The 24,319-nt window shown below is 42.6% G+C and overlaps 2 protein-coding genes across 2 annotated transcripts; both read left to right on the forward strand.

The window, feature by feature from the left end:
- Positions 1-193: 193 nt before the first annotated feature.
- On the forward strand, positions 194-17,892 carry LOC121609400 (protein KIAA0100-like). The gene is made up of 40 exons (XM_041941022.1): positions 194-323; positions 865-1,004; positions 1,169-1,295; positions 1,456-1,505; positions 1,601-1,742; positions 1,829-1,947; positions 2,080-2,140; positions 2,216-2,399; positions 3,796-3,919; positions 4,032-4,156; positions 4,259-4,326; positions 4,408-4,544; positions 4,771-4,889; positions 5,329-5,522; positions 5,779-6,073; positions 6,300-6,505; positions 6,602-7,652; positions 7,811-8,002; positions 8,507-8,709; positions 9,441-9,559; positions 9,660-9,883; positions 9,990-10,180; positions 10,369-10,468; positions 10,612-10,811; positions 10,899-11,196; positions 11,291-11,448; positions 11,769-11,975; positions 12,299-12,398; positions 12,612-12,794; positions 12,929-13,050; positions 13,138-13,293; positions 13,519-13,640; positions 13,719-13,899; positions 14,228-14,314; positions 15,319-15,429; positions 15,512-15,647; positions 16,052-16,176; positions 16,259-16,360; positions 17,015-17,149; positions 17,425-17,892. The coding sequence occupies exons 2-40, from the start codon at positions 934-936 to the stop codon at positions 17,608-17,610; spliced, it is 6,711 nt and encodes a 2,236-aa protein (XP_041796956.1). The 5' UTR covers positions 194-323; positions 865-933; the 3' UTR covers positions 17,611-17,892.
- Positions 17,893-20,176: 2,284 nt separating this feature from the next.
- Positions 20,177-24,186, forward strand: rskra (ribosomal protein S6 kinase related a). Its single transcript, XM_041940873.1, has 11 exons — positions 20,177-20,377; positions 20,466-20,549; positions 20,637-20,705; positions 21,833-21,902; positions 22,404-22,511; positions 22,613-22,653; positions 22,729-22,756; positions 23,082-23,171; positions 23,507-23,595; positions 23,687-23,797; positions 23,887-24,186. Exons 1-11 carry the CDS (start codon positions 20,177-20,179, stop codon positions 24,184-24,186), a joined length of 1,191 nt encoding a protein of 396 aa, XP_041796807.1.
- The last annotated feature ends 133 nt before the right edge of the window (positions 24,187-24,319 follow it).

Genomic DNA, 24,319 nt, shown 5'->3' on the forward strand with positions numbered 1-24,319 from the left:
ACTGTATATTTTGTCTATGCATGAAGTCGTTTTAGTGGATGTATATGAAGTGGAGGTGAACTACTGAAGAACCCTCTATGATTGAATGCATCGTTAAAAGTTAATATTTGCCTGTAGAGAGTTGTTGGCGGTGAACCAGCTCCTCTCCCACTTGTCTTAGTTCCCGGCTGCAGGTTAAATGAGCAGCCAGCTGAGCAGGGCGGACCAGAGGAGAGCCGAAGTGTTTACCCCGTGTGAGCAGAGTTACCGCTGACTATCCGATGAAACTGCTCTCTGCAGTATTATGCTGTGAAGCAAAAACCCAATACGTTGAATATGTCAGGGTAAGCAAGCTTGATACCTCACTGGAGCTTACAGGACATCTGCGATAGTTAGCAAACAAGAGTTGTGTACCAGTCTCGCAGCTATGCTAAGTTAGCCGTAGCGTTAGCATGCTAGCACAGATTTGCGACTGATTTTTGGATGACGCGGCGGCAAATATCGTTAACTGTTTCCCGTTTGGTTAGTTTGTGCTAATGCTCCTATCCCTTGTCCACGAATCACTGTCTTGCCACCGGTGGTTAATGGACAATGAGCAAGTTTAGGTGAAGGTTTCACACAGTGTTGAGTGATAAAGTTTAGCTACGTGCTATTTGATGTACGGGTTGTAACTACAGTGTAGTTAATTAGCAATGTTAGCACCGTGAGGCCAGCTGTTACCGTTAGCTGACAAACACACTACTAACGTTACTGAATTAGCGTAGCAAATGTTGCCTCGGCCAGCTAGAGTGACAGACAAGTTATGGTTTTCTAGCAACCACTTAGCTAAAGGCACCCGAAGGTAAGGTGTGGTGAAGCTGAAGTGCACCTCTTCCTCTTTGACAGCAGCTGATAGCAGACGGAGGAGCAGCCAGACCCATGTCCAAGATTTGGGTGTGAACAACTTGGGACACAATGTCTCTCTTGCTGATATCCTTCCTTGTAATTCTTCTGCTTGGGATTGTGTTGTCATGTGTCATTTTCAGGTAAGAAATGTGTACAGTACATCTATGATAGCTAGTGATACTCTGTACAGAACACTGATTTACTTTAACCTATTACAACTTCTAAGATTTAACCCAGATTTTTCTTTATTCAGGAGCAATTAAGTGCAAAATCAAAGATTTCAGTTCTTGTCTTTTGCTATTAGGTGGATCATATGCACCCTGGCTGTGCGATTCTTCCAGACTGCACTGAATGCTGATCTAAAGATCAAATCAGTAGGGCTGTTTTCAGTCCAAGGAGTCAGTATCCAGTTTCACCCCCAGCATACTCTGGTGAGACGCCCTGTGTTTACATGACATTTATGTAGTGAGCTCATTCAGTGCGGCTGCTTCCACATCAGTGGTAAATGTTTGGCTCGGTCATGGCCAGGAAACATTATCAAAGGTACCTTTTAGACCTACTATAACATAACACTGACTCTCTTTCTGGCAGGAAATTGACAGAATATGGATTTCAAGTAAACTTCTAAATCAGGATTTGCCGTAAGTTGTCACATTTCTTTGTCAGTTTGAGATAAAATCTTTCAGTTATAGATGCTAGGCCCTTTTGTGACAGTTACTGCATGTTTGCGTTTCAGGAGATACCTGGCATTGTGTGTTGGGGATACCAGAGTTAGGTTTGACTTGCAAGCGCCACTCAGGCCTTTGGTGAAGAAGAGCCATGGAAAGAAGTCAGGGAAGATTTCAGTCAGCCCCACAATGCTACGCTTTCTGTCACAAGTATGGAGCTGCGCTGTTTGTCAGTATTTTGCTAATCTGATTTTGTAGGCCATATCTCACTTCCTGTCTTGTGTTCTTGTGTTCAGCTGCTGTCTTTCCACATCAGCTCAATCAATGTGATGGTACTGAACATAGCACTGTCAGAGTCTCTGTGGCACATGACTATTGCAGGCATCACTTTGCTGCTTGACCACCAGAGTAAAAGGTAGCTACGCAGCTTACACTCTGTCATCTCTGTCTGGCATTAATGTGATTTGACTATTAAATTTAAGAGAAAAGAGACTATCCCGACCAAGGATCATACTATAATTTTCTTATTTCTTGTCTGTCATTACAGGCTGGCGTGGGACTTCTCAGTGGGACAGCTAAGCAGTAAAGTGCTTAAAAGCAGCCAGTTGGTAGGTTCTTCTGTTTTCACTGAAATAGAGACTTGTGATTGAATGTGAGTGTGACTAACGTGCTTTCCGTTGTAGGATATATGTTTGGCTGAAGTGGCCCTGAGCCTGCTGCTGTCTGGAGATGTGAGCCTACCAGAGATGAAGCCAGGTTGTTTGTCTCTGAGTGTGAGGACACTTATAGCAGAGCTGCATGAGGGTCTATTTCTTAGCCAAGTCCTGCTGCCCCCGACTCCCAAAAAGAGCATTCAGGATGCATCTGGTGAGTAAACGCAAAGTTTAATCTCTTGACACATAAAAATTTATAATGAGAAATAAAAAAGAGCCATGGCAATCAAGCACTGCTTCACTACTGATTAAAATTTATTTGCCTTTTTCTTTTGCCTCTAATTGCAGTGCAGAATAAGGTCAAATGTGAGCCTTTGACCTTATTTTTGAGCTGTCTGATTCCTTTCCTTTCTGAGCCATTTTCACACAAGTTTGTCCATTTTTTTTTCTTATTTCATAATTTCACACCAGATTTGATGTAACAGTCCCTCAAGCCATAATTCAGGGCAAGTGTGCTTATAGCTTACACAAGTGTCCCCCTTGCTGAGACATTAGATGGCTAGAGGACATCAGGCCTTGTTGTCGTAATTCAGCAAGACCATAGAAAAAGCAGCACAATTCACCTCATCAAGATGTAACTGGGTTGATTGTATGGGTGTATTCCTGTATTCCCCAAGCAAATTCTCTCTACTCGTGTGTTTATTATCATGAGTTATAGCCATGATGGCACTAATAGTTGTTTTCCACTGGTTTCACATCTTTTGCTTCTTTTCTGTCTGATATTTTTAGCTGTTCTGCTAAACAGCAAGAAAATGGGGACAAGGTCATATCATAGAGCTGCATTGACCTCTGTAGGTGCCTGAAATGCCCACATGGTTAAGAATGAATAGAAAAAGTTTAGCCTCCCAAATCGAATAAAGCATATGGTATACATTTACTTAAATAGTAAGAAAAATGCAGGTGAAATCATATCATATCAAAATAATAGTTTTTTTTCATTATTATCTATATATCTACAGGTTTTTGGGGTCATTACTCACTGAATGAGATATTAAATAAATGTAAAACTAAAACATCAGTAGCACAGACATCTTTAAAGTTTTGTTCGTATGAATACAGACTAACACGGTAAAAAAGAGGAAATGACACACACTAAAGTAGTTCCATGCAAAACATATTTTTAGATCATCAGAAACCAAAGCATGAACGTTGCGCTGTCAGTGATTTAACTTGCAATCAAAGTTTTTCCAGATGCTTTACGTATACTGGCACAGTTGCAACATTTGAAACCTGCTTTTTGGCTGTTCAGATAACTAAAAAGTGAAGTGGAATACTTTTTCTACGCAGGAGGTCTAGACAATATGCACATTGCACAATATTGCAAATTGCTATTGGCTTTTATCAGGTGGCATACAGTATGCACTATGTCAAAAAAAATGCTTATTCAATTAAAATGTGATGTATTTATCATATGCTGGAGAATATTTGAAACTTACTTACTTACTGTTTTTAGCTGGTGTTTCTGATAAATGATCTGTGGTTTTCTTGCGTTTTTGATAATATCATACATACTATATTGATTTAATCGTATTAATATTGTTTCCTTTCAGAGTGTGAAAACACTGAGTTCATCCAGACTGAGGCTGTGCAACGTTTTCATCAACTGATTCCCCACAAGGTCAATGTGGAATTTGATAACACAAATGTAACCCTGTCCATGCACAGCCAGAAAAAGTGAGTCAGCATCTTACCATCAATTGCATAGTTGTGGTTGTGCGCAGTTTTATTCTCTATTGAATGAGCTATTGATTTGAACATTTCATGACTCTTTTTCCTGCCTGTGCAGACACCTGAACTGGACTCTGAAGTCTTTAAAAGTCTGCTATGGACGTGACGACGAGCAGCTTCCTCTTAAAAGCTTCACTCCTGAGCTGAGCTTTCCCCACAGCAGCCTGGAGCTCCTTCTAGAGGGTTAGTGGACAGCTGGGTGCCAGACGCAATGCAGAGATAGTTGGATGAAGGGAAAAAGCTATGAATAACACATTCTTGGTTTTTATTTTTTTCTATCGGCAGATGGACTTCTCCTCTCACAAAGTCGACAAAGAATCCTTTGTGTGAACACTCTCAAGACAACCATGCAGGTGAGGAAGATGCTTGATCACATCACAAGAATATAGCTCATGTTTGACCTTATGTTGACTCTTGTGTCTTTCTACGTTTAGGTTACATCAGTGGACATCTCAGGGTCATTCACTGTCAACACTTGCATCATCCACTACCGTCACCAGGAGTTCTCACACTGGCTAGATCTATTTCCATGGGAACAGCTAATCCACCGGAAGGCAGCACACAGAAAAAGGCAAGTTGCAAAAGTAAAACTTGAAGGTTTGATTGCTGTATGGAAGTCGCCGCTTGTCTTAAGATCTCCCACTGCAGTGAAAATAATAATCTTAACACCTTTTTATTATCTTCTCTTTCTCATCCATGTATGTGTTTGCCCATCACTCATTCTGCATTGTGTTGTCGCATGACGTTATTGTGTTGCGTAGTCCGTTAGATTATTTTCCCACCCTCCTTTCCATCAGGCGCCTCCCTCACCTGGATGCTCCCGTGATGGTGGTCACCTCTGTGTCCAACATTAACGTGTCCGTTCAGCTGGGAGACACAACGCCTTTTGCTCTAGGTTTCCTCTCTGCCAGTGCAGGTACTGCAGGCCTTTCACATGCTTCACATGTACACATGCGCAAAGAAGAGAGATGCATGTGAACATCATATGATGTTACTGCTACATTGCAAATTGAGGGCACTGTTGCGTTAAAGTATAACCTCAACACTCGTGGTAAGCAATAGCATGTAATGTAACTGTAAAGTCATGTGTAAGCCCTGTGCTATTGTTGCAACAAATTTTCCTTCAATAAATCTTTGTAGCTTTTATTCTGAATGCAACATTTAGGTCAACCTTTTTCAAACAAACTAGATTAGATAAATTCTTTTCTTAGATTGCAGATTAAAAGTTACACATTAACCTGCGCTCCTTTCTTAGCTCTGAATGGCTTTTGTTTGAAGTCGCTATACTTCAGCAACTTTGAATATCATTTCTCAAAATGATACTTTATGATGACTTTTGCCTCCTGTGTGTGTAGAACTGCAGCATCTTCTTGACCTTAAAGATGAAACAGAGAGCCCAGAGTCCCAGAATGTGCACCAGCGTGCCTCACTGTCCCTGGACAACTTCTGGTGGAGAGTGGGTCAGGGGTCTCATATCCAACAAGCACCCCACCCTCCTGGTAAACATGTGTGGGGAGAAGCGCTAATTTTAGACTCGCTCAGTCTTCAGGTAGGAGCACAGATTATTAGGGAGCCTTCAGAAACTTGTTTCATTGAATTGTATTAAAAAAGTCAATATAGATAAATCTCAATACAGATTTCCTGAATTTGCCAGTTTTTCCAACCAAAAATTAGATCCAAGCTGTTAACACCAAACAAGCTGTTGAAAAATTTAAAATTACTTTTTATGTATAGGAAGTCAGTTAGAGGATTTATTGGCATGCTTGATTGCTAATGTTCGTGTGCTTTGAATCTCATCCCTCCAGGGGAGTTTCAGCCGACCCCTTGTGGAGTCCAGTAGCCATTCTTCAAGTTTGAGTGTGGAGTCCAGTCTGAAAGGGCTTCAAGTGGAGCTTTCAGAGACATGTGCACTGTGTCTGTCTCGCCTGCTGTCCCTCATCTGTGTCCCTCGTGACGCGGGACAGCTGTCAGATGTGGCCTCTGTGTCTCCCTCTGGTGACGATGCTGTCCAACACGCTCCTTCCTCACAGCTAGCCCTGCTGTTTAAACTGGACTGTTGTCTGGAGGATGTTAATGTGTTCACATTGTCTAATCTGGCAGGTAAGATTTTTTTTTCAGAATGTTTTAGAATGCACGCTGTGAAAATGTGGTCTCTGCTACTCTGATGGCTTTGTCCAGTAATTTATTACGTGGGACATTAACGGTACTGTTTTTAGGGTATGTCTATAGTGTGCCTCATAGTTGTTTGACTAGCAAATTTCTCTGCTCTGTCAATCATTGCCTTTAATTATCATCTTTTATTAACTTTATTAACTGTCTTCTTAAGGAGCCGTGTCTTTGCGCATGGATATGATCAAAGTCCTGAGCTCTGCAGAGAGCTCCACGGTGTCTCTTCAAGGTGTGAGCTTGTCAGCGATCAAAACCCTGACAGAGAACATGGAGTCATGTTGCCCTGCTTCTGAAACCCCCAACCCCGTGCTCAAACTCACAGTGATAGCCTTTACCTACCATATCACCACCCACACCTTCCAGGTAAAGAAAATCAATCAAAATCACTTCATGATCAGTTTCAGTTCTCTAAACTGAAAGAGTCTCTGTGTCAACTTTCATATTTTGTGTCTTGATCAGATTCAATGTGAAGAGGAGCTCACCGTCGAATGGACACCACCAGACCACATGGTCTTATATCAGCACCTGACTGAAGCTCAAGTGTGTTGGCGTTTGCTTCGTGGGGAGAGAGGAGAGGACAGTCCGACCAAACCTGCGGAGAGTGAGGTTGTTTCAGGCCAGAGTAGAGGGCTGTGTGTGCGTGTTGAACTGGGCTGCACTCGTTTGACAGCCCATGTTAGTGAGCAGAACTATATTCTCCTGCACACAGAGGCCCTCTCAGTAACCAAGCATGCTGGTTCCGTTCACATGCGTTCTCCCTCCATGATCTTCAACTTTGATGGCCACAACATCGTCTCCTTTAAAGGTGTAGATGTTGAAACACATGCAGAGCTGCCTGAGATGCAGCTTCACAGAGACACCTTCCCCTTCCTCACCACTCCTCATAACCGCGTCTGGGTCCTCACTTGCCCCTGTCTGGCTGTCGAGTTCCCCTACCAGTACAATTTCTCAAACACCTTCGACATGGCCATCAGTGTGCAGAAGTGGCTGAAGACTCTGCATCGCTCCCCCGACCAAGCCACGACCGTCCAACGTCTGCCTCCTGACCTCGTGTTCAAAATCAGCCAGTTCTCGTTTGTCTTCCTGGACGACATCTTTGAAATCAAACTGCGAGACAACTACGAGTTAATGAAGGACGAGAGTAAAGAAAGTGCGAAGCGTCTTCAGCTTCTGGATAAGAAGGTGGCAGACCTGCGCAAGCAGCATGGAGAACTTCTCCCTGCCAGAAAGATTGAAGAGCTGTATAGTTCACTCGAGAAAAAGCACATTGAGATCTACATCCAGCGCTCGCGCCGCCTCTACGCCAACACACCCATGAGGAAATCCCTGCTGACCTGGACGGTGTCAGACCTGGAGCTAGTAGCTCTGGCTGATCACTCTCTTCATGGGCCAGAGAAGGTGAGAGAGCAGCTGAGGGACATCGACAGGATCAGTCCCTTCCCCAGAGATGGACTCCCTTTGGTTGTCCAGTGGTGCCGGGCTGTCAAGTTTCAACTGGCTGCTTTTTTGGGTAAATTTAAAACATTAATTACAGTTATGAGATGGAGTTTAGATGAGACTAAATCAGAAATGAAATGTAATTATCTTAATTAAAGGCCTCACAGTTTTAAGCTTACTTTTACTAACATGAACATAAATGATGTCTTTCCTCTCTTTCTGACGTGCCAGTGAGAATTCGGGATTACCCTCGCTATCTGTTTGAGATCCGGGACTGGAGGCTGTCAGGACGCCTGATGGGGACCGAGCAGGACGGACAGGCCAGGGCTCATCGCAAACAGATTGTCCCCCTTGGTCCACCATGGGGAGATGTGACGGTCCACAGGAATATGCCACCACTCAAGTTCTACTATGATTTCAAATGTGAGTGATGGAAATCAAGCTGTCACCATGCTATTCTCAGTCTGTTTGGTTGTCATTGTCAGTTCTCATCAGATATACCCAGTACTTCATTCTGCCCAACCAGTCACAGGTTTTGAGGGTGCAGAAGTAAAAAAAAAAAAAAAGCAGAAGAAGTTAAAAAGTCATGTGCAGGAGCACAGGAAGAGGGAAATCCTGCATGTGTGTAATAATATATGTAATACAATGCATAGGCCCATAGTTAAAGAGGAAAGTGAAATAAGTAAAGTAAATAACCAGAACGTAACACAGAAAGTAGGAGTAAAAGCAAAACTTTGTTCCAGCTGTCAGTCCTTCTTGTGCAAAAGAGAAATAAAATGATTTTGTTTCCTGAACTCAAGGCAGGAAATTGCTATTAATAGTCGTGATGGTGGTGAATCATAAACAGTATGAAGCAAGTTGTGAAGTCATCCTGTTGGGTTTACTCTCTCAATTTAATATCTCTCTCTGAATATTCTCTTCATGCAGCTAACATAAATCTGTACACCATTGTGTGGGGGCCATGTTGGGACCCTGCCTGGACCTTGATTGGCCAGTCCGTTGACCTGCTGACTAAACCCACAGTTGATCCCTCACCTCCTCTGGCCTGGTGGGACAAAAGTCGTCTCCTGCTGCATGGACGCTTGGTTATGGACATTGATCAGGCCAATCTTCATCAGCTGGCTACAGAGGTAAAACAATGTAAAACAATGAAACTCTGTCGTGAATCTTCAGTAGATCTCTGCAGGAAGATGTTTAATGGAGTTATGTTTGTGACAAATCATGTTTTCAATCATTTTAAATCATTTGACATTTTACACACATGGGCCCCTGTACAATCAAATGCAATCCAATACAACTAATCTCTGATAAAGTTTTATGATGCCAATAATGCCCAGTTTTGGTGCTAACTTAACTATTACCTAAATAATAAACATATAATTTAATTTACACATTTCTGACAATGTCTACAAAAAATGAACATTCTAAACTCTGTAAATGTAGAATTGATGGTAGATGTGTTGTATTGGATTGCATTAGATTGTGTAGGTGTACATAATAAAGTGAGTGTATATTTTAAGACACATACTGCACCCTCCCAGTTGTTTATAAGATAAGATAAGATAGAACTTTATTTATCCCCAGCCGGGGAAATTTAGGTATTATAGCAGCATGTAATAGCAGTTGGAAAGAAAAATAGCAACAGAGATAGAGAAATTCAAAAAACAAAATACAAAATAAAAAGTTGACTATATATATTTATGTATTATACAAGCAAAATTAAAATTAAAAGAAAACAAAATGTGTAGAAAAAACGTATACTGTATATTATGTTGTAGCTTGTTGTGTTAACTGAGTTACGTGAGGAAAAATTAAATGAATCACCCAAGCTAATATAAAGCTGAATCTTTAAATCTTACAGGACCCTTACAACACCACAGAAAACCTGCACTGGGAGTGGAATAAACTGAACTTCGACTGGAATCCTGGGCAGTTTGTTTTTAAAGGAGATTTGGATGTAAATGTCAGGACAGCATCAAAGTAAGTGGGAGCATCAGTAGTGAAATTGCGGTTATATGCAACTTTTAACTGTATTTGCAGAAAATCGTTTAGTAATATAGGTGTCTTTTTTCCATACTAGGTATGATGATATCTGTTTTCTACACCTGCCGAACCTGTGTATGACCCTTGACCTCCAGTGGCTTTGCCATGGCAACCCCCATGACCACCATGCTGTAATGCTCTGCTGTGCAGAGAACGTTGCAGATGTAACCTCAGGACAACCTCATGACTCCTATAGAGCCTTTCGCTCTGAGAACCTCAACCTCTCCATCACCATGGACCTTAACCAGCACTGTGGCACAGGTATGTGCAACTGTTCTATCTAGCCAAACAAAGCCCACTACACTTGAAGACCAGTATTGTACCTGTATTTTGCTGTAATGAACTATATTTATTTTTATCTTTGTAGAATCATCCCAGCCTAGAATCCTTCTGTACAGCAGCACACTGCGCTGGATGCAGAACTTTTGGGCGACCTGGACGGGTGTATCTCGACCAATCTGCAGAGGCAAGCTCTTCCACAGCCTCAGGCCTGTCCGCAAGAAGCTGGGTCAGCACTACAAACAGATGTCCTACACAGCTGCCTTCCCACAACTACAAGTAAGTGTTTTTCTAGGCTGCCCTCCAGCAACAGTCCACTAAAAATCTGCTTCAAGTTTTTACCATGTCGTCTGCATTTACACTCGCTTGCACAGTACAGTTTGATTCCTGACAGGTAATTTACTGAGTTATTCCCCTTTATTTCTTTACACGTATGCATACATTTCTACATATTGTTTGTCCTTCAGGTGCATTACTGGGCCTCCTTCGCCCAGCAGAGAGGTATCCAAGTGGAGTGCAACAAAGGCCATGTCTTCACTCGAGGGGCTCAGAGACTTATTCCACAGGGTACAGGCGTCAACATGATACCATTCAAGAAAAACAAATTCTTCATACATACAAACTTAATTTAGACTCACAACAGAACATGAAGTGGTTGTATTTATGTTTTTGTTGTGTGTCTGTGTGTCTGTGTTCATAATGTCTCTCAGCTGGCACTGTGATGAGGAGGCTGATCTCTGAATGGAATGTGACTCAGATGGTTAGTGAACTGTCTCAGGTGACAGTTCACCTGATGGCCTCCACCTGGGATGAGACAGCTGACCACCAGATCAACGCTCAGGTGAAGAAGACTCACCTGCTCAGCCTGTCCTCCCTGAGCTACCAGCGACAGAGCAACCGCATGGAGGAGGTAAAACCCCAGAGTTAGCTGGAGTTTTAACCCACTTTTCACCGTTGCTGCATTCATAATCAAAAACCTTTTGAATATTTCTGACAGGAGGTGAACCAGAAGGATGAGACGAACGCCTCTTACACTCACAAACTGCGCCTGGTGGACCTGCGTGCTTCCTGGACCACCACTAACAGGAACATCGCCTTTGGGCTGTATGACGGTTATAAAAAGGCCTCTGTACTGAAGAGAAACCTCTCCACTGAAGCTTTGAAGGGTCTGAGGATCGACACACAGCTTCAGACCAAGAAGCTCAAACGCTCTCCTTCTAACTACTCTCCCACCACCGCCCCTACCACGCCAGTTATGCCCACTGTCAGTCGAGCAGAAAAAAGTCAAAATGAAGGTGATGAAATAGCTTGACTAAGACAAGACAACAGCTGAGTCTTTTTAAGATGCACTAACCTCTTTCTTTTCATTTTCCCTCCTTCACTCTGTAGGAACATCGATGCTTCAGAAACTGATTGAGGAAACAGACAAGTTTGTGGTGTTTTCAGAGGAGGACTCAGGTGTCAGCGACCAGCTGTGTGGCATCGCAGCCTGTCAGACCGATGATGTTTATAACCGCAACTGGTTTATCGAGCTGGTCAACTGTCAGGTGCCTTGATAATAGCTTTTTTTATTTTGTTCTATTTTATTTGTTTTGTTGAGCCCAGTTTTGTTGTGTTTTTTGTTAAACCTGTGATGGAAGGATCACAAGTTCTGCCACAGAAAAATCCAGTAACATGATCTACAACACCCTGCAGTAAATGCTGCTGAAACCTTGTCAAAACTGTGTGGATCAACCCCAAAAAAATCATAGTTCTGTAAAGATTTCTCTCTTTGAGAATTGAGGTTTTTCTCGCAAATCTATGACAAATGCAGGTCGATAATCTGGGTGGCCCAGTTTTTAACCCTCCTCTACTTTGCTTTACCCAGATGATGTTGCGCGGCACAGAGACTGCAGGCTGTGTGCTGGTGTCTGCGGCAAAGGCTCAGCTGCTCCAGTGTGAGCACCACCCAGCCTGGTACAGCGACACCCTGAAGCAGAAAACCACCTGGACCTGTCTGCTGGATGGCATGCAGTACTTTGCCACCATGGAACCCAACCCGTCTGAGCAAGAGGACAGACAGTTGTGGCTGGAGGTAAGTAACCTGACGCACTGTGTGGTTTGTTGAAAAAAACACTTGGCAAGTGATCAATCAGATCAATGAACCTTATGACGTAGTAGGACTCTTGTTAAGGCCAGTCAGAAGAAGAGCAAATTCCATTTCCATGGAGAGAAATACTGTCCAGTTCTGATATAACTGATACTATAGAAGCATGTACCCCTACATCTTTAGGAGCCGCCATTGATGCTTTCAAATGTGTGTTTCAAAATGAAGAAAACTAACTATTCAACTACATCATCACAACCAAGACTTCCTGCTCTGATGTTCTCATGGCTCTGTCATTGGGTTGTGTTTAGGTGAAAAACATAGAGGAGCACAGGCAGCGTAACATCGACTCAGTGCTGGAGCTGATGGAAAGTGGCCAGGCTGTGGGAGGAATGGTCAGCACCACTACAGGTAAATGACTTCTCAAACACAGGATTGTTCTCCTTCACAACCTCCTCATCCCACAGACTGGTTTTTGTAAAGATATGCCCTGTGGGACGCTGACCACACTGCTACGGCTATAAAAATACTTTCCCGGATACACAAACAATAAACATGTAGAGGGGTCTCTCGTTAACTGTTCTTTTTTAAGGATTACAAAAATGTTCTTTTCTGTGTCTGTAGACTGGAACCAGCCAGCCCAGGTGAACGAGGCTCAGCAGGTTCAGCGTATCATCTCACGCTGTAGCTGCCGGATGCACTACATCAGTTACAGTCATGACATCAACCCGGAGGTGGCCACGCAGATCAAACCACCAGAGCTGAGGAACAATCATGAGAAAGAGGACCTATTGAAAAAACAGGCTGGTATGTGTGGTCAGTTACATACTGTATATCATTAGCAAGGAAGAATGCACCTGGGTTCTTGTGAAAGGGGCAGCTTCCTATGTTTTTTTTATTGACAACCAGTTACAAATAGTTTTATTATGCTGATTTGACAGGGGCTGTGGACACATTCACGCTCATTCACCATGATCTGGAGATATCGACTAACCCTGTTCAGTACGCTATGATCCTAGACATCGTCAACAACTTGTTGTTACACGTGGAGCCCAGACGCAAGGTAGGCTAATCGTCCCAGCATATAAAAGATTTCCATGTCCTTACCAAGGTTTCATCACATTGTGGTCTTTATCTTTGGGACATGTAGGAGCACAGTGAGAAAAAGCAGCGTGTGCGTTTCCAACTGGAAATTTCTAGTAACCCAGAGGAGCAGCGCAGCAGCATCCTGCACCTCCAGGAGGCCGTCAGGCAGCACCTCGCCCAGATTAGACGCCTGGAAAAACAGATTTACTCCAACATCAGGGTGAGTCACATCATGCTTTATTAGACAGTAATTTACTCTTGAAGTTATCACTGTTATTTTAAACTGAGAGTTTATATGAACAGAAATCTGATTATTTCTTTAAATATATTATGTAAACATGAATGAATCAATCCCATCCATCTGACAATGTTACAGGAGTGAGATGCGAAATAAATGGATAACTCTTTAATTCATGAAACATTTTGTCCCTTTATCATCTTGCAGGCACAGCCAGAGGAGCTGAGCGGTGACGAACTGATGGAGATCAACACAAGGCTGCAGAACCAGCTGAACCAGGAGAAGAATGACATGCAGATGAAGAGCGAAGAGCTCAACATTCTCATCAGGTCTCACATCAGCACTCATTCACATGAGATACTGAGAGGATCTGGCACACAGGTCAACACTAAACTCTTTCCTTTCAGGTGTTTTAAGGACTTCCAGCTGCAACGGGCAAACAAGCTGGAGCTGCGGAAGCCCCCAGAGGATGTGAGCGTGGCGAGGAGAACCGAGATCTACTTTGCCCAGGCCCGCTGGTGTTTGACTGAAGAGGACGGCCAGCTTGGCATTGCTGAGTTGGAGCTGCAGCGATTCATGTACAGTAAGGTGGGCACAGCTAAGAGCTACATCAGTCTAGAGTGGACAAGGACTGGCTGATGATCAGAGTACAGACAAGACGGCAGAATCATTTCTTATCTTTCATCCCTCTGTAGCTCATATTTACCTCGGCTCTAGCTTGTATTTATCCAAGTATAACAGGAATATATAACATATCCTATTGTTGTATTTCCTGTATTTTTATCTAATGCAATGCAAAGAAATTGAACTGCAGAAACACAGTTTGCACTGCAGCATCTTTTGGTATCTTGCTTCCGACATCTTCTACCAAATCACTGCCGAAATGCAAATGACTGTGAACACTTTCTTCCCACAGCTGAATAAGTCTGATGACACAGCAGAGCATCTTTTGGAGTTAGGGTGGTTCACAATGAACAACCTGCTGCCCAATGCCGCGTACAAGGTACATTTGACTCTCAGTGTTCAGATTTGGCTTTGTGAGTTTTTTTGTTTGTTCAGTTACCAAAATGAAAAAGAACATTTCACTTGACTTTAGTTTGTTTTTAAGCCTTAATTATACAAAACACAATTACTTTCATGACAGACAGTTGTCAAAACGTTGCCTACAGTAGCAATATTTATGACTGTCTGCCTGGTTTCCTCTGTGCAGCGTGTGAGGGTATGTACAGTGCTGCTACAGTGACAAGACTTAATGTCTGTGTTGGCTCCATCTTGTTTGTCAGATGGGATCGTTCCGTGTCACTTCAGAGTTTAACATTCAGTGTTGCATGCACACGCTCAAGAGTTGATTTATGCATGTGTGACCAAGGACTCATTACAAGTTCACTTAAAGGTGGGTCGGCCATTCTAGTCCAAAATAGTCAAATTCAGCAAACATCTCCTCATAGTCTACTAGCTGTCCGTTCAGTGTGTGCTCTGCAAAAATAAATCTGGTGCTTGCACGCAGCCATGGCCACATTTTCCCTTTTCCAGCCAGTCAGCAACAGGTGGCGCTTGTGCCTGTGCAGGAGAAGAGATGGGGGAAGCGAGAGGGACAGTAAATCTAGGACATGCTAACATACATTCCCATTTTGAAGAAGGAGAGATGGCAGAGAAACAGCCAAAGAGAAGAAAATTAGAAAAACAAAAACTGAAAAAGAAGGATTGTGAAGCTTTCCAATGCTGGAGAGACCCCCAAGAGTTGAAAGGCATGAAGACAGATGGAGGGGGGGGGGCGTAGCTTCTGAAAGAGCACTGAAGAGGAGGGGTGTTTTTGTTTGGCTGTAGAGTTCAAATATCAGCAGTATCTCTCCAGAATGGCTCACTCCACCTTTCACATTATGGTGTCGTCCATACTGTGTTCATATCATCAATAATATCATAAAGTTCAGTTTTCAAAATGACATCACAGTAGGATTTATTTTGAGTTGTCATTGAGGATGAAATGAACTCCCTCTTCTTCTACAGGTCGTCCTTCGTCCGCAGAGTAACTGCCAGTCCGGACGCCAGTTTGCGCTGCGTATCTTCAGCAAAGTGCGCCCCCCTGTGGGAGGAATCTCTGTTAAGGAGCACTTTGAGGTGAAGAAACATCCCTTGCAGCCACATTCACCGAAACCTTTGGATCGTGTTTTATTGAAGCTGTATTGTGTCCCATCGTCAGGTGAACGTGGTGCCTCTCACCATCCAGCTGATGTACCAGTTCTTCAAGAGGATGATGGGGTTTTTCTTCCCTGGAAGAAATGTTGAGGAGGAGGAGGTCACAGATGAGGAAGACAAGTTCAGATTGGTTACGACGGGTACGTTTTGGCAACAGTGGCAATATGACAGCTGTAAGATGAGCAGCACTTTGTCTCACTGTGGGATCACCAGCCTGTAACCTATATCGAATATCTGATCAATAATAGTTTCCATTTTCTCTGCCAGATGTGAGTGTGGTATTGAATAACTCATTACTGTGTTATGTCATCCCTCTGAGCTATTAAAAGGCTCTGTCACTTTGGATATGACCTTGAGGTGTGTGTGTGTGTGTGTGTGTGTGTGTGTGTGTGTGTGTGTGTGTGTGTGTGTGTGGTGTGTGTGGTGGGTGTGGTGGGTGTGTGTGTGTGAGAGAGAGAGAGACAGACTCAGTGGGAGTATAAGGTGTAGGGTGCAGAGTCACCCAGAGGCCACAGTGCTGATGCTGATGTGGTCTGTGTCACAGGTATCCCTGTCAAGCCTCGGCAGTTGTCAGAGGACACCATGGGTCCTATGGGCCCCAGCAAAGGTGTCGCCCAGGGACTGAACCGCACTGCAGGGGTCAGGAGGTCGTTCAGGAAACCTCCAGAGGTATTTGTGCTTTTTAGATTGATTGTGCTCAGACGTCAAGAACAAAACAAAATAAAGAAATGTTGTAATTTCCCCCCACCAGCATCCTGTTGATGACATCGATAAGATGAAGGAGCGAGCTGCAATGAACAACTCCTTCATCTACATCAAGATTCCACAAGTGCCGCTCTGTGTCAGCTATAAGGTGGGTTTTCTGTGCATAACAGCCGTTACAGAGTCCTACATTGACTGTTATGTTTTTAATCCCGGTTCATCCCTATGGATAATGGGCTTGAATAGAAAGAAGCATAGAAATAAGACTAAGAAGGATTAATCTGTTATATCTTGACCTCTAAACAGCTCAGGTCGTTCAAACAAAGTTATCTGTACTTGAGGTTGATGGCGCCTTGGTACTGTGTTTATTAACATGAATTTTTTTTGATTTTGCCCTTTTGGATTTGTATGACATGATGTTGCTGGATTCAAGATCGAAAGGTTTTCTCAAAAAAGCTATAAAAACCCACTGTACACTACCTGCTCAGCACCAAACAGCAGACGGACACGGTGACTAGCTGGTGTACAGAGTGCAGCGTTCAGCAGCTAAAGTCAGAGGAGGGAGGCAGTAGAGATTAAAAACAGAGATAAAAAAAAGTAAATATTGGACTTGGCATTCATCATGTGACCAGAAACACAAATACAAATGAAAGATGATGTTGCTCCATAACTGCTGGATCTGGAAATATGCAACTGTTTGCTAAAAAGTACATTTTGAGAGTGAGATACCTTTTGCCTCTAACCTGATGGGGCTTTTTTTTGTTGTTGAACTAATGTTTGACTGTATAAAATCCCCTTTGTTTAGGGAGAAAAGAGCAGTGTGGACTGGAAGGACCTGAACCTGGTTTTGCCGTGTTTGGAGTACCATAACAACACCTGGACGTGGCTCGACTTTGCCATGGCTGTGAAAAGGGACAGCCGGAAAGCACTCGTAGCACAGGTACACAACATGTAGGACTAGAAACCCACATAAGATGTGATTGAAGGAAGACAGATTAACGTGGTGTTCTAATTAAGATTAGATTACCAACATGGGCTCTTCTATAATGCTTTAAACCATTCTAGTGTTAGTTATCCTGTTTCAGACAGTGTGCTTTCAATTGATTTAATTTATTTACCATTACCAGGGCCGACTAGGGTCAGAAACAACATAAATTAGTCCTGACATTGCAAAGTGCGTTTCTGAACGTGCTCTTTTTGCTCCTCAATGCTCAGATGATAAAAGAGAAGCTGCGTCTGAAACCAGCTTCAGGCTCAGACCTGCGGGGGAAAGCGTCTGAAGGGAAATCTGACAACAGCCTGCAGCAGCAGGAGGAAGATGAGAAGGCACGGCTCCTCATCGGCCTCAGCACCGCAGACAAAAGCTCCAGCAAGAAGAGCATCTTCAGCCGACGCAAGTGAAGCAGCAAACACTCGCACACTCACACCACGCCAGAACCCGACTGTATGATCCACCACAGCAGCTGCCACACTCCCTCAGTACGGGGATCAGGGAAAACGCAGTTCTGCCTCTTAGGGAGATGGTGGATCATTTCAAATACTGTATCGAATGAGCCTGCTGAAATTAAAGTGAAATTCTAATGTTTTTTTTTCTTAATACTCCTGATGTGTCTCAGATTTGAGTTTATCTCTGCAGGGAACTCAAACAGCTCCCATTTTGACCAAATATATATATATATATATATATATATATATATATATATATATATATATATATATATATATATAATCACGTTTATTTGTGTGCCATTTAAAATTTCACTCTGCATTTCAAACACTCAGCAGCTTTCAAAACGACGACCACTCACGTTGCATTGAATGTAGCGAGGAAGATTTACAGTGCGTAGCTAGCACTTCACTGTTACTGTTTCCTCTGCTTCTAGAAATGCGAGACTGAGAGCACCTTTTCCTGCTGGTTCGGGAACACTGTATGTCAAACCTGTTTAAGTTTGCTAGAATACATAGGACTCAATTAAAAGCACCTTCAATGCTGCCAGCTGTAAAAAAAAAAAAAGATTTTGAAATGCCATAAATAAATATATCAGATATGTTTTATCAGTTGGAGCTTAAAGAAGTTGTATGTAGGCTGTATGACTGTCACTCTGGCAGGAAGGCCTTTTCCCAAAAGATGCTATTTTATATTTTACCTGGAAATGACAGTCTGCTCCCCTCAGCTAGCCGTACCTCACCCCAGTGCAATATAGCAAGAACGGAGCAGCAAAAACTTTAAATGTGTTGGCTAACTGTGGCACTTGGTTTGACGGTATTGTGGCAAAAAAAAACAAAAATGTGTTGCAGCTAACGACTGAGTGTATGTTTTGTAATTTTATTACTAAAGCACTTTTTTATGCGAAGTATTTTGATATTTTTGTAACCAGGGTTGTTTTTTTTTTTTCTTCTTCTTCTTTCGGATTACTTGTATGACTGTGCGGCTAGGCCTGTTATTTCAGTCACATTTCTATTAAGACAAAGAAAGACAAATGCCCTGAACATTTCAATTAAAACGGATCATATCGCAGCAGATGTATTCACATTTCTGTCAGCTCTGTGGCTTATTGTTTATCTGTCAATAAAAGTGTTATAGTCTGTCAGTGGTGCGGTTGTGGTTTGTGTGCAGATATAAAATAAAGGGGCAGGTCTGTGACTCGCAGGAAGTCGGGGAGCAGAGGGATGATTGATCATTAATGTGACAGCTTTAACTGGAGCGGAATCGAGCTCTTCCCGCTCTGGATGACTGTCTGCAAACATTTCTCTCTGCTCTCACACAAACACGTGGATCAAAGACGCTGTCGTGGCCGAGACAGGACTGCGAGAGGAAGGGCTCGGTTTGCCGCTTTTTTTTCCTCATTTATGTGTGAAATGCTTTGGTTTATTTATGGGAAACGACATCATTAGAAACAGCAAGGTGAGTGAATGAGATTCAGTCTGGTGAGTCACAGATTTGTAGATGCTGATATCACGGATGCTGTTGATAAAATGTAGACAAAGATGTTTGCAGCAGTACCAGGATATTTCTCTTGCGCATAAATTCTACTAAATTTGTGGTAAAGTTCAACTTACTTTCTGTTTTTTTTAAATACATGTAGTGAAGTATGAAGGAATTCATGTTGTGGCAAAGCTTCTGGATTATTTTTGTTGTGTTTTAAGTGCAGCAAAGTGATTATAGTCCATGATACAAGATGTCCGGGTTGGTCCTATCCACCTACAGTGAAATCTTGACAAAAATAGAGCTATTGATTAGCTGTTAAGTGATCAGTGACCTTCCCTCCGACCAGCAGCATGAGAGTCAGCCGATGCTTGGTTTGAGTTTGTGCAGAGCTCATTTAGTCAGCTGCACATGAGGTGTGCACTGGAAAATGTGTCAGACATTTTAACATTTTGTACTTTAAATTGAAATAATTAGATCTTTTTTTTTTTTTAAGAAAAAGCATGTAAGTTAAAAATAATAAATATAGAGTAAAAATGTTTTTATACTATGGCCGCAAGGATGTATCTCATGAAATTACTGCAGTTTTTAAGCAGTGTTGTAGAAGTACTCAGATCTTTCTCATATGTAAAAGTTGTTGCAATGTAAAGGAAGTTCTGCATTGAAAAGATTTATCCAGTAAAAATATATAATTTATACAAGTATACAAGTAAGTATACAAATTATACTTTAAAAAATACACATTGTGCAGCAGAATAGACCTTTTCAGATTGATGTATTATTATATATTAAATAATACGACTATTACTACTTATGCATCAACATGTAAGCAGCATTTTAATTTTAGCAACTCTACCTTTGGTTGCTTAATCTTTATAATGTTCCCTCTAAAATGTATAAGTAAAAAGTATTCCAAAAGTGTAACTAAATACAGGATTTGGGTAATTCTACTTCATCACATTCCACATCTGATCATGTTTTATTATCTAGAGAGAGGGACCAGCTGCTCAGCGTCGACTCAGTCATGGCTTCCTCTCAAACATGGGGGTCTCCATCACTCACAGACTTGGACACTCAGCTGTATTTTCTCGGCCTGTGGGACCGAGCGTCAGACCGTCCGTCCCCAAACTCCTGCTGCCTCCAGAGGACGGCGCTGAGACGTCGGGGAGTCCTCCAGCTTTCATCTCTGTCTTTCTGCCTGAGTTCCCACAGCGGACATTTCCTGGACGAGACCACTTCCAGGTACTCTGGACCACAACGTAGGACTGCTCAACAGAATTTAAAACGAAGCAGTGCAAACACTGAGTTAACTGAACCTCTGTGCTCACAGATCCTGGGCTTCATAGCCAAAGGCTCATATGGACCCATCTTGAAAGTGAAGGACATTTTCAAAGACAAGACTTTTGCTGTTAAGGTTAGTTCAGCTACAGTAATTAGTGCTATAGCTTCATTACTAAAAAACATAGGATACTTTTTGAAAATAATTTTCTTTTTTGCATAGGTTCTCCCAAAGTCAGAGATCTTGAAGCACAGAGTGGTGGAGCAGTCGAAAGAAGAAGTCATCATTCAGGTATCACAGTGTAAGATGATCAGCTGTGGCTCAAACTATTGTTACTTTACTGCTCTTATGCTTTTGTTAGAGCTGCGATGATTATTTGAGAGCAGGGTAGAAGAGTAAGAAGCAGAAGTGATAGCACTCAGCAAAAAATGAATAAATTTAGCTGCGCAAACTACAAGTAAGAAGGGATACGCTGCTATTTTCCTCTCCGATAAAAGTCAAAGTGGAAATGGTCCTTTTTCTTAAATGGAAAATTAAAAAAGCTAAATTACCCTCCTCTTCCTCTTTAAATTACATTTTTTCTGCAAATCGAAATACAATGCAACGTGCATAATCACTGTCTGGATTTGTGGATGCGTGAGATTGAATGAGCTACATCAAGTCCATTAAGACTGTATTATACGACATCAGCAGGCGATTTAAGGGGGTCAGATAAGCGAAATGCATTCCCCGTGTTAACATGTCATGCCCTAGTAGCAGAGAGAGTGCAGGGGCAGAGGGGCTGTTTGGTTGAATATGTTAGTCTACTCTGACTTATTGATCAGAAATATCAGTAGCCTGACTGTGCTGTGTATTGTGCTGTCCGTGGTGCTGAATATAGTTGTGCCTTTTTCTCGCAGTCCACCCCTTCTGTCAGTTTGGTCTCGGCTCTATAATATTCTCTAAACTGTATGCTATAAATACTCAGTTCTGTTCTATATTGTAGTCTATATGCTCTACAGAGTGGAGTCACCTTCATGATCAAACTGACAAGTAGCAATGTGTAGTCGCAGAGGAGCGAGAGGATCATAGAGACACACTGCTGCCTGCAGTATTCCTATAATATTCCTATTATATTCCAATGATCATTCAGAGGCATCTGTGCTGCTGGAAATACACCCCCAGACCAAACCACCTCTGAAACTAAATATTATAGGGGTGACCTCACTACAGATTTAGTGTTAGTATGAAGTTGGGTTAGGGTATGAACCATCCCCCCTGTTAGAAATTAACAAATCAATGCCTGTATGACAGTTTTTGTTCGACACATGGTCGTCACTCTTTCGTAAGGCATCATCTGGACTGCAGGAAGTTCCCCGTTTATCTCTCACTGTTATACTCACTCTCACTCTGTGTGTGTGTTGACTGTTGCATTGCAGCGGCAGCTCAAACACCCATTTATCCACAATCTGCAGGACTGCTGGCAGACACAGCGCCACCTCTTCATTAGTGAGTTAATCAAGCATCTAAACGACGGCACAGTTCGATCCCCTTCCCCTCTACTGTCCCTCTTTTCTTTGAGTTTTTCCTCGTGTGGTCCCATAAAGATAGACCCGTACAAATCTCAGCACTGGACACTGAAGGGGTACACTGCCATCTAATGAGAGAACTGGGTAAAGCTCGGTGTGCTGCCTGCATGAGTTCCCAGTTTTTATCAGCCACGATCATGGATTTATGTGTTTCCAGTTTTAAGCACAGTAAGTGGTGTTAGCTGGATAAGCTCAACTTTGAGTAAGAACTTTATTAAATCAGCTAACAGGAGAATAAACAGAAGCATGTTTGTTTTTGACTGGACTCAACCTGATTCCTTCCTCCTTCCTTTTCCCAGCAACATGAAGAGAAAGCATTTTTTTTCTTTTTATGGTTTCCTCATTTCTGATATTTTATGTTGTGCTGCCCTGAGTTCGATCATCAGACATAAAAAGTGTCTGTGTGTCTCGTCCTCTGCAGTGTGCGACTACTGCGGCGTGGGAGACTTGTACACTCACTGGTTACTGAAGGGCCGGTTTGAGGAAGAGGAGGTCCGGCTCTTTGCTGCAGAGCTGGGCAGTGCGCTGGGTTTGTGTTCATCGGACTGTCACCAATTGATGCAGACGTCGTGTTTGAGTCACAAACATGGGCTTCCTTTCCACTTTCTGTCTTCTGTTTGTTGTTTCTAGGATTCCTGCATGACTTGGGGATTGTGCACAGAGATGTAAAGGTGTGACTTTTTAAAATTTAGTATATTTATCCTCCATTTATGATTTTACATGATAATAATTTGACTTTTTTTCAGATGGAGAACATTCTCTTAAGTGATCGAGGTAATGTTTGCGTATATATATTTTTAAACTTCTGTTCTGTAAAAACATTTAGAGAGTCAGATTAAGTTATTTAACTTAATTAATCCTGCACATGCACATTGACAAATAACAAAAGGGACACGAGTGAGTCAGGTCAGAGCAGGCAACAGATGAAAGACAACACGCAAGCTAACACAAAAAACTATGCATATTTGGCTGATTCATGAGGAAAATGCTGGCCAAAAGCAATGCACCTAAGAACAGAGCCAAAAAATACAATAAATATAAGACTGGATCTAGAATAGCATGTTGAAGTCAATCAATTTCAGCAAGGTTTTTGATCCAGGTCACCTTCGTCTGTCTGATTTCGGACTCTCACGGCGGCTAAAACGAGGAGGAAGAGCGTTCACGATATGTGGGACCCTCCAATACATGGGTGAGATTTTGGTTTCGTTTTCCCATGAATAAAATACATCTCTTGACAGAATATTCTCACTTGAAGTGATGTGCCATTTGTGGATGTATTGGTTCGCTGCATTAGAGCAACATCAGAGCCCCACCTGCGTTTTGCTCCCATTGGATTCAGTTGACCCAGTTATGGATGTGATGCACCTGTGATGCATTCTTGCTTTTGGTTTCCTGAACAAGGCTCAACTGCAAACATGTTTTTGTTTCCACTGTGCTGCATTTTTTTGTGATTTCCCCCTTTTCATTTTCTAAATGATGCTGGTTTTGTCTTCAGGTTTTTTTTCCCCTCTTTTGTTTGAACAGCTCCTGAGGTTTTAGGTGGGGGTCCATACAACCACGCTGCTGACTGGTGGTCCCTTGGCATTATGTTGTTCTCACTGGTGACAGGAAAGGTGAGGGCACATGAACTCAGCATCTATTAGCCCTACATGTGTTCCTCTGTCAGCTCTTGGTCATTGCAGTTTGCGTTTTTCCCTTTTGCAGTTTCCAGTCCCTGCAGAGCTGGACCACGGTACCATGTTGACCAAGGTCAGAATTTTTCCTTATGTCCTCCCTGAGACCTTCAGCTCGGCTTTGATCTTCCTGCTCAATGAGGTGTGTAAATGTCATTCTCCTCTTTCTACTTTATACACTGTGATCCGTCTGAATTGTTTATCTGTTTCAATTTCTCTTCATCGATGCAGCTTCTGTGCAAGAATCCAGCCAACCGGCTTCGTAACCTGGAGTGTTTTAAGATGCAGGCCTTCTTTCGTGGCTCTTCGTTTGACCCTGTCATCCTTCAAAAGACACCTGTCGACGTCATCCTCGAGCTCAGGACTCATCCTGATTGGGCAGCCAAAGCGAGGAGAGGCCTTTCGCCGGGCGACTTTGACAGCTTTGACTGTGATCAGATCCTGCGTTCTCCTACAAGTCCCAGTGAACTGTCTCCTGCTCTGGCCAGCGTGGACCTGAGCCCAGCCACAGAGCAGACATGTGAAGCATGAGACTGGACTGTGTTTCTGTGCCTGCATGCAGATGCTGACTGGAAATCAGAAGCTCTGCAGATAATGAATACTCCTCTGATACACGTGTCACCTCTTGGCCTTGATTTATTGCTGTCTGTATATAATGAAGCAA

This window comes from Chelmon rostratus, chromosome 7 (assembly GCF_017976325.1).
Source record: "Chelmon rostratus isolate fCheRos1 chromosome 7, fCheRos1.pri, whole genome shotgun sequence".
NCBI classification, from domain to species: domain Eukaryota; kingdom Metazoa; phylum Chordata; class Actinopteri; order Chaetodontiformes; family Chaetodontidae; genus Chelmon; species Chelmon rostratus.

Excerpts from the sequence above, each read along its gene's own strand:
- rskra (XM_041940873.1), top strand. The coding sequence starts at position 20,177 with ATGGGGGTCTCCATCACTCACAGACTTGGACACTCAGCTGTATTTTCT. Across the intron at positions 20,706-21,832 it reads AAGAAGAAGTCATCATTCAG|CGGCAGCTCAAACACCCATT; the intron begins GTATCACAGTGT and ends GTTGCATTGCAG. Across the intron at positions 23,798-23,886 it reads TGATCTTCCTGCTCAATGAG|CTTCTGTGCAAGAATCCAGC; the intron begins GTGTGTAAATGT and ends TCATCGATGCAG.
- LOC121609400 (XM_041941022.1), top strand. The coding sequence starts at position 934 with ATGTCTCTCTTGCTGATATCCTTCCTTGTAATTCTTCTGCTTGGGATT. Across the intron at positions 10,812-10,898 it reads AGAGCAACCGCATGGAGGAG|GAGGTGAACCAGAAGGATGA; the intron begins GTAAAACCCCAG and ends TATTTCTGACAG. Across the intron at positions 12,399-12,611 it reads AATGGTCAGCACCACTACAG|ACTGGAACCAGCCAGCCCAG; the intron begins GTAAATGACTTC and ends CTGTGTCTGTAG.